The sequence below is a fragment of the Galleria mellonella genome, unplaced genomic scaffold, assembly GCF_026898425.1.
Source record: "Galleria mellonella isolate WM207_F2 unplaced genomic scaffold, CSIRO_AGI_GalMel_v1 utg139, whole genome shotgun sequence".
Classification (NCBI taxonomy): Eukaryota; Metazoa; Arthropoda; class Insecta; order Lepidoptera; family Pyralidae; genus Galleria; species Galleria mellonella.
The window spans coordinates 6,252,215-6,262,701 of record NW_026441995.1 but is presented as its reverse complement, the minus strand read 5'-3'; the positions used below and the strand labels follow the sequence as shown (position 1 = coordinate 6,262,701).

General features: G+C 30.9%; 1 protein-coding gene across 1 annotated transcript in view; it reads left to right on the top strand.

Annotated features, from left to right (window-relative positions):
- The first annotated feature begins 967 nt into the window (after positions 1 to 967).
- LOC113513411 (uncharacterized) overlaps positions 968 to 10,487 on the top strand; it is a 55,196-nt gene continuing 45,676 nt past the window's right edge. The window contains exons 1-6 of the mRNA XM_052903551.1: positions 968 to 1,066; positions 3,829 to 3,976; positions 6,637 to 6,883; positions 7,635 to 7,738; positions 8,796 to 8,971; positions 9,408 to 9,477. Coding sequence (XP_052759511.1) covers positions 1,020 to 1,066; positions 3,829 to 3,976; positions 6,637 to 6,883; positions 7,635 to 7,738; positions 8,796 to 8,971; positions 9,408 to 9,477 — 792 coding nt within the window. The 5' untranslated portion in view covers positions 968 to 1,019. The remainder of the gene's footprint in view (positions 1,067 to 3,828; positions 3,977 to 6,636; positions 6,884 to 7,634; positions 7,739 to 8,795; positions 8,972 to 9,407; positions 9,478 to 10,487) is intronic.

Here is a 10,487-nt window from a genome sequence, read left to right as displayed (position 1 = left end):
TTTTCATTGACTTCTATTGAAGTAGATTATGGTAATTGCTAGTTATTCTATGTGGTGACGGAGTAAGAATACTATATACAATATATGTACGTATGTTACTACTTCTATTCCTCTAGAGCAGGGATGGCTGACTTATCTAGATCCAAGATCTACTGTTTATTGACGAAATCCTGTGCGATCTACCAATTACATACTTCTTGAAATCTCAAATGAAACAACATAGTTTAGTACACAATTATATAGTATTTAAATATTTTTTATTTTATTAACAGGGAAAACATAAAACTGAAAATGATTCTTAGTAACTACTTATTTATATTTATTTCACACAAAAAATATAATATTTTGCTGATATAGCAAAATATTATATTTTTTTGCATTGCCACGATCGACTAGACTAAAAATCGATCGACCAGTTGGCCACCACTGCTCTATAGGATGTCGTTAGAACCATCTAGTGGAATTTTGTACAAATAACAATACATACATTAAAATTTTAAGTATTGGAATTGGAATTAATGTCACATTAGAAGGACAATCAAAAATAAAATTTTATGACTAAGTGAATGTTCTGTCAGGGCTACACATTTAAAAAAAAAAATTGATAAAATGAAGAACTCGCCAAGCTGTTAGTATACATATTCTTCATATGAATTAACGCATTTTAATTTAGAGAAATTCTCATTTGACTATCCAGAAAGTAAACCCTTACAATCATTACGCAAGTCAGCTCAGAAATTGCGCAGTAAACGTTAACTATCACAAAACTTATATGCAATCGAAATGAGAATTTATAAAAGGAATTGTGAAATTCCAATCAGACTTGTGTAATTTCAAAAAAATTCAAATGAATTAAGAACCTATTAATTCTTTAGGAAATTGCTTAAAAATAGAATGTAATAGGTGCATATAAAATAACAAGAGGGCTATGATTTTGATAGTTATTTCGTTAAAAGATGTGTTACTGAATAAAAAAAAAATATTTTTATACTAGAAAACATATAAAACTAAGTACAAATATGATTAGAAGCATTAGTGAACCATCTTTAAGTACTGTAGGAACTGGGTAAGCGATTTTATATTATTATTTATTATTTTAATGTTAATCAGATTTTGAATTCGAAAAAGATATACCTTGAAAAATGATCAAAGGGATAAAGTTCTAAAAATATCATATTTCGAGGTTCACAAAATAAACTAATGGGCATAGTATGGATTATTTTACAAATAGATAGGTATGACTATAAGTAGAGATAATATAATTCTATATTAGTAGTATAAGTATATTACTATATAATATACTTATAGTATAATACTATAAGTATATTCTATTCAGATTTAATGAATTTTTTAAAATTATGATTGAGTTTCACAAAAAAAACAACTTCAGTTATAGAAAAACCAGTTAAGCTACTAAACCGACTTTTAAAAAATTTTATAGGACCAGTCTGTAAGTAAAATAACTGGTGTGTACAATAAAGAATTAAATAAATAAATAAAGTCTCTTTTTAGATAAAAAAAACAATCCAAATCTATTTATAACTGACACATTTATGAGGTAACAAACATAAAAATGCAATCAAATTAATAATCTCCTTCTTCTTGAAATCGGATGAAAATGGCTCATGTCCATGTTAAAACTAAATTTTAATAATTTTGTCCTAATTGAAATAGTTTTCTAAAACATAATCGTAAATTATAGGTATACATAGTTTAGCATATTAAATAAGAAAAGGAAATGGCGTCAAGAATGAATAAGTTTTTACTTGTTTTTTTTTTTATTATAGTCTACTTTTCACAAAATGAGTAAATAGATACTACATAAGTATGTATGTAAATATATATATCCCTTCAAGCCTTCCGCCTGGGTACTTACATTTTCGTTAACCTGATCTCTATATCAAAAGCAAAAAGCATACAAATAACAAAAACATTTCGATGGGCATATAAATACGCACCTATTATTATACATATATCAAATAAAAATGTCGATTTTTTTACAAATAACACAATTTATATCACACCATCCCCCACCGGTGTATGGTCACGCAGCATTCTGTCCTCCCGGGTACCGAAACAATGGATATAATTTAATTCATGTCGTTCATAAAGAAAAAAATTGGGTGAAATCCTTTACGGGCTGTATCGACGTGTGTATATGACACGACAATGAATGTATCATCCATATTATGGGATGTAAGTAACAAGAGATAAGGGCGGATTGTAGTAGGTATTTTGTGATTTATGGCACTGCTATGTAGCATAATATGTCCCCACATCAAATATATTTAATGTATCAACACGTAACCGATGGGGTGGGCCGGCGACATGACGTCAACATGTCTCGATCAGTTATATTTATATTTATTCTATCTTTGTATTATTGTACTTAATTAGTTTTTTTTTATTCAACTTAGAATGGCAAACAAGCTGAAGGCCCACCTGATGTTAAGTGGTAACCGTCGCCTATAGACATGAGCAGTACCATGGACATAACACAGTATACTGTTTCGCCCATGATACCCCCCATGCGTTGTCATTCTTGAGGGCTCAGGTGTCATTCCGTATTATTATTCCGTGTTATTTTCTGTACCCAGTAAATTCACGCTTAGTAGATTAGTAGATTAAAAATATCCTTAGATTTATTATTATAACAATTAATGCCCATTCCCGTATAAAGTCTATTATCTTTTACTAAACAATACTTCGGAACAGCAAGTTAGCAAGTTGTATTTAGTGTTAAAATTATTGAGATCACATTGTTTGCGTCTACAAAATTCTTGCGGTTGTCGCAATAGTTGACGGCGCGTTTGCCTCGCCGCAATACAAATCATCGCAGTTTTTTTTTAACGGACGATAATGGAATGGCAGTCCTGCCTGCGCTAACGATATACGCTGACGGGGCACCAGTGAGAGATGACAGGTGAGAGTGGAAAGGCAGGTCAGTTAGCCCATCGTGATGAATACACCTGGGATTCAGCACGATAGTTTCCAGGGAGGACCACGTGGAGGTCGACCTGACAGGATATATTGCTAGCAATGGGAGTGGTAGTCCGCATTACTAACAATCCGTCCCCCTAATTTTCGCAGTTATGATAGAAAAGTCTCAGTAATCAGGTCTCTAACAATCGCTAAATGAACCACCTTGGTATGAAGATACAAATATGAATAGATAGGTTTTAGTTATACGATTACTTCTTAAGATATTCCACAAATAAAACTTTCTTTTTTCATATCGTGTCATTAAAATATATTAATAAATTTCTTCCATATTTATATTAGTGTACTGAAAGAATTTGATTAATTTTCGTTATTATTCTAACGAATGGTAATAAAATAAAATAAAAATCTTGACAAAATTCTTCATAGATCGCGTAGACTTTTGTTCGAGTACTTAAAAATTAACAAATTTATTTTGTGTTACAATTTTGCGATATACCTAATTATTCCTTTAAAATTTTGAATACGAAAAATATCTTTTTATTGTTTAGGTTTCAAGAACCCAATAGCGTTTCGATTCGTGTATGCCATAAAGGTGTTATAAAGACATAGTTTGGTATAAGGCCAATGTCCATCCGATTTCAAAAAAGGAAATCTTCTATTGAATAAAGTTAACTCTCGTGTTAGTTCCACAACCATTTTGTTAAAATTGTAATCGCTTTTTTTGGAAATAACTTGAATTATTCTCCAAGTGACTCGCGAATGTGCTACCGTGATTTTAAAAATATATTGTATTTATTTACTTCTATTTTTCATTGCTGAACCTTCTTACTTCGTTAAAAGGTTTAAATGTATACTAATCGAATAATCTTTACTTTATAATCACAGCACAATGGCAACAAATGTTCCTAGTCGCTTAAATTTGCCTCAGATTGGGCATAGAACAGATGGATACCGAGGAAAATTCCTGTGGGAAGGTAGGATGAGGAAAATCACGTTAGCCGTCATGTCACTACCGTGGAACATGTGGTTCCAGGTTAGTTAATTTCAGTTGAAAACACGCTTAATTATGCCGCATAGCGTTATGTTACTGCGAATACTCGAGAGTCATAGAATATCTAATTTATTAGTATTGCTACTGTCAACGTAAATTTAGACCAGGAATAGACAAAACATAACGGTTTAACGAATGAAAGAGAATTTAATAGTAACTTGACCTGCATTATTGGTTTAAGTTAGCAGGATACCCGTGAAGGATGATAGGTTAAGTCATTATTATAAGTATTGGCCGTCTGACCTCAGTTGGACAATTTTTTTTTGATGGGTGAAAATGGTATGGTAACCCCGCCTGCGCTAACGGTATACGCTGGCGGAGCACCAGTGAAGGGTGATAGATGAGAATGAAAACAGGCCAGTTAGCCCATCATGATGAATTCATTAGGAATTAACCATGATAGTTTCCAGAGAGAACCGCGAGGAGGTCGACCTGGTTGAGTATATTGCTAGCAATGGGATTCTCAGTCTCCATTACTAACAATCCCTTTCCCCCAAGTTGGACAAATTGTGACGAATTCACCACAATGATTTTCAAGAGGAAAGAATCTTACGTGGTGGTCGACCTGAGAGAATAATGCTACCGATAGGGTCAATAGTTCCCGTTACGTACAACCCCTCCATATATTATAAATAAATTATTTATTAACCATCACTCTTAAGTGATAATATTTTATTAACACTTAATTGAGATAAAAAAAATATATGCTCACGATTATAATACCAAACGTATAAGTCAGATAGATTTGACTTTAACAATTAATTACCAGTATATTACGGCTATAGTTTACGAGTATAAATGTGAAAGTTTGGACAGAAGTATAAACATTTTAACTAGTTTAAATGAGTGTTAATATTTTTATTAAGCCTGTATTAACACATAATTATGTAAATTGTATTTTTTTTTTATAATGCGATGCGGTACCGCTGAAATACAGCAATTGGTTTTAATTTAAGTTTTAATTACTGCTTCTCATGCTAGTGTACTATGTGTTATGAAATATCAAGCAATAAATAACTGGGGCACATTTCAAAACACTCAGACCTGAACCAATTCAGAAAAGTTTGATATTTAAATTTGGTCAAACCGAGAATCGAACAATAAGATAATAAGTTATTAATATATTATCTCAGACGGACAAACTCTTGTTATAGAACTAATTCCTAATATGGTGAGATGACCACCCATCAATTATCGGCCGGTATAAATAACTTATATGTATCAATTGTCATAATAGAACATCGATGTAATTATAACAATAAAGTACTGCCACATAGTCGCATCTAAAACTTATACCTAAAGTAGGATAATATTAGAAAACTGAATTAGTATTGTTTCTAAAATACTTTATAATATGATAAGAAATTATATGTTGTGAAACACGAAATAACAGTCATGATTAGGTACTCCTGAAAACTATACATCCGAAACCTTCGTAAAACCAATAATCGTCAACTGTAACTAGCCCTGATTCGGAATATAAAGATAAGAATAGGTAGGTACACCTACTTGACAAAGGATAATAGGATTAGATATATTTTGTTACTCTTCGCTCAAATAAGTAAGGAAAGAATTGAATTCTCAGGCTATCTAAGTTTAATATTATTATTTATGTTTTTGGATATTACGGACTTATATATATTCTGAACGAGAAGGTATATAAGAAATTTATTCCTACTTCCTTACAAATATTACAAATGTGAATATGATTTTGTCTGTTGTTCAATTAACCATTATAAAATTTGGGTTGCTTACTCTTATTTGGGATGAAAAAGGAAATACTTTTTATTGCAATCTCTGTAATGTGGTTGCAGTGGCCAGTGACCAACATTTTCTCAGTGATGAATAAAAACCGGAATTTTGTTCCACCTATCTTCATTGGTAGAGATGAATAGAAATTTCGGGGGTAAAACCAATAAAAACTATAATTGAAAAAAATATGTATATAAACTTGAAATAAGAAGAATAATCTTACTAATTACATTAGAATAAGTATATTTTATTTAATAAATGAACTTAAGGTAAATTAATTTATTATAATGTACGAATTCTTAAAAGTAAAAAAGTATCTTGTGAGCTACTACATTTTTCATTATTAACATTAATTACGTTTTCGTTACGTATATAAAAGAAATCTTAGGTGAATGTTGCTTATTTTTTAAATGACTCTAATATATAATACCTTTGCCATTTATTAAAATGTGTAATAATTACGTCTTTTATCTTACTTTAATTAAATGTATTTAGTAGGTTCGCCTCTTGTTACTTTGAATCTTAAAACGTTCGGAGAAATGTCGGTCAATCAAGTACTATTTTCAACACAACGCTAGCATACGATATTAGCCTTTAACTATCTTATTTGGCATTATAATCGTGAACATGTATCTTTTTATATTTTAATACTTTACAACTACTCCTCTTCATCCAAAGGTTGCCTGGAAGTGATCGCTTATGAAATCTTAGAGAGATGACTTATCGAGAAAACAATGATTTTCTCAGTTTGAAAACATTTCTTGAAATTTTTTGTATCTATTTACAGTAAATTTTCTAGTGTAATCATTTGGAAGAAACAAAGAAGAGTACCAATTTATCTACTTTACTATGATCGAAAAAAATTAATCCAAGCTTTCTCTAATTTTCAGACATTAGTTTGCCTAACGATATTGTTCAAATTCGTAGTACATTTACTACTCGGGTATTATCTCAACAATTCGTACCCTATTTTGGCTGCAATGGTAATTTTGACCGAAACGTTCTTTATTTGTGACGTGCTGGTGCATTGTCTACACGCATTGTGGCCACCGGTGCGGATGCATGTAAGGATTTATAGGAGAAGCTATGTTCTCCTAATTTATGATGTCCTGACTTTTGTGCCGTTGATTTCAATATGTAAGTTAATTTAAAAACGTTACTAATAGTGTGAATGTGAAAGTGGGATTACTTTTTGTTGCCTCTTGGCATTTTAACGGCTTAACCAATTATTATGACATTCTGATACATTACTATTTATTCCAGTAAATATTATCATCATCATCATGTCAGCTTTTAACTGTCCACTGCTGAACATAAGCCTCCTCCTTGGGGATTTTACCAGTAGTTGCCATATTTGGCAGGCGGATTGGCAACCGCAGTTAAGCTTTAGAGATGTTTTAAGAGGGACGCTGCTGCTCATCTCTCATTCTCCATTAGTCGCCACTTACGACATCCACGGGATAAGAAGGGGACCTATTTTATGCCGGGACCATACGGCAATTATATTATCTTTATAATTATATAAATAGATAGATAAATACTATATCCTGACCGGCTGTTTGATCCCAGTATAAAAAAGACCACCTCGCCTTTATATATAACTTCTCTATTAATGTATTACTTTTTTGTATGCAATAAAGAATAATTTAATTAGGATTAGTATTCACTTTATTAAGTTCTCGATACTTCGTTGAAAGATCTGTTAATATTGATGTCACTTCGCATTATAACCATGTTATTATATATAGATATAATAACTATATTTTATTAAATAGAGTACGTAATTTTAATTTAATTAAATAATTATATGTTACATTAACATTTTCATAGCACCGGATGTGGATTGAGCTAAGAAATTCATATTGTTGTTTATATATTTTTATTACAGTTAACAACAAAGCTGGTTATGAACATTATTTGCTTTTTGGTCGTTGGTTGAAGATATCTCGCATTTATAGACTATTCACATTTTTCCAGCAGATTAATGGAACTGTAAGTTGAATTACAAATATTTATTATAATTAGTCAAATAATAATATTACGTATCTTATACATGGTACAGAAATTATTAAAAGAAGTATAATATAAAACCTTGATTTAATTATTTAAGTAAAATAATTATAGATATTTTTCAATGAGATGAAATTATAATGGGAACCCCAACTGCGCTATCGATATACACTGTCGAGATACCAGTAAACGGTGGTAGGTGAAGATGAAGTTAAGTCGCTTAGGAATGAAACACAATGGTTTCCGGAGGAGATTGATGAGTAAGAGGAGACCGGATGAGTTCATTAGTTACTTTTTACTAAAAACTCATTAGGAGTACTTACCAGGCAATTGATAAATATGCAGATGATATGCAGATGTAACAGAACGCAAATAATTTCATTGTTATTTTTCACTTTTCTACTAGGAACATATAAGCATGTAACTGGTAAGGTGCAAATAGAGAAAAAATACTGTTCTTTTATCAATGGTGCAAGGCAACGGATATTAAATTTTTTCTTAAATGCATTCATTTAAGAAAATCTTGCGTAGTATTTTCAGTTTCATTGATAGAACATTCTCTTTAAAGAGATACATGATGTCGATTTCATTCTGTTTATAATAGACAAGATTTCCTTCAAAGCTTTAGTATATATTATTTTTATTTTAATTCATAATTGGATGATTTTCAACAAATGCGAGTTCTATCTACATTCGGTAAAATTTTTTGGTTTTGAGTTTTGAGAAAAGTTTATGTCCCCAGAAAGCTGAAATATAAAATTTGCAACCTTCTATATGGGATACAAAAAAGGTTCATCAACAAAGGAGCAAAGAGGTTTCTTTGAGATACACAATGCACCCGTAATGCTACTAATATTGGTGACCGCTTATCATTAGGTGGGCCGTATGCTTGTTTGCTACCTAAGTGGTAAAAAAAATATTTAGGAGATATCGGCTTTTCTGGGAACTCGAAGTTGAAGGCACAGTTTAAAGGTGTACCAAATTTGGATGCAGTTCGCGCCTGCCGCAAATCGCCTAATTATTTTGTTAAATTTCCCAGATTAGAGACACTCGAAAAACTTTGTATGTGATAGAACACATTACTGTTGTGTTACTAGTATTGCATGCCAGCACATGCCTGTTGTTCGCTATGCATAGATCTCCAGGGTGGAGTAAGAATTGGTATCAGCTGGGATATCCAGATCATGTCAACTCACATAAATTGAAATATGATACGTAAGTCGTTTAAAATTAATTTTCAAAGCTGATTGAATATTTTTAATATTCAATCAGCTTCAATATTTTAAATAGCTTTTATTTATTTCATACGCTTGGATTTCAGTAGTTGGAAAACCAACGAAATAAACCTTTACTAAATGGCGTATCAGAATGGAACATATACTAATTTTAAGTTAGACCTTCAGAAATACAGTTGTAAGAACCTGATCTAATTTGATATAGTAGTTTTTACGTAATGTGGGAACGAACAAACAGACAGACAAACAAAATTTCTAAAAAATATTATTCTAGAATCTATTGGTTTTAATAAAACTTTTATTTTAATTTTTCTTATATATTTCCTATGCATTGCTGTATCGTTTAGTTACAATTTCATTGTGTTAGTAAGATTACCTCTTGAATTTATTTTTAAAGAATGGTTGTTTATTTACAGTTACATTTCCTGTTGGTATTATACCGCCTGTCGTTTCTTTAATGTTATCTTTGGTGACACCTTTCCATTAGTAAGTGTTGACTTTATTTTATATAGTAAGCATCAAAATAAAAAAAAAATAGAATATTACATATATTATATGTAGATTACCAGCTTCGTATTCATGTACAAGTAATTATTGAAATATATTGACGTATAAATGTTATTTTACTTTAAAAATAATTTTATATTTTTTTTTATAAAACATTCATTTTTTACCTTAAATTTTTTCTATGTAGATAAGTATTAAATGTATAATCGACAAGTGTACATCAATTCCAGTGATGAATATTAAATGTTGACCAAAAAAAAAAATAGTTAATTCAGCAAACATTGTTATATTTACAAAATATTCATACAAATAACATAACATGTATAGAAGGTAAACGTGTCAGGTAAGGTTTGCCAAAATCGTCCCCGCTCAGCGTTATACCGCAATTTAGGAGCTATAGCGCTGATTTTCGGTAGGAGCCCTTGGGGTATTTAATTTTATTTAAATTAATATGGAGGTATCATTACTTACATGATATTGAATAACCTGTTTACTATTATTAAGGTACAATCTCATTAACGCATGCACACACGCACGTACGCAACAACGCACGCACGCACGCAGGCACGTACGCACATTTCACAGAACACTGATTACATTACATGTTATAAGTACAATAAATTTAAAAATTAAGAATCAAAGCAACATCATGAATTGTGTATAGTTTACTTGAGTTTATTAATATGCAGCTCAAAATGTAACGACAAATGTAGGTAGTTCTATACCAGTACAATACCGGTAGTAGTAAAACTTGTTGACTACTCATATAGTCGAAGAGCCAACCACTTAAATGCCCTACTACACAAAATAAGTTAAAAAGAAAGAAAAAGAATACTTATATTATAAAAAGTCCCTACTTATATCGTCATAGTCGTAGAATACTGACGGATCTGACAAATATTACCTGTAAAGATCCGTCAGTATTCTACGATTATAACGATATAATAATATTACTTGTTCTTAATAATATTAATAATAGAGCGTATTTG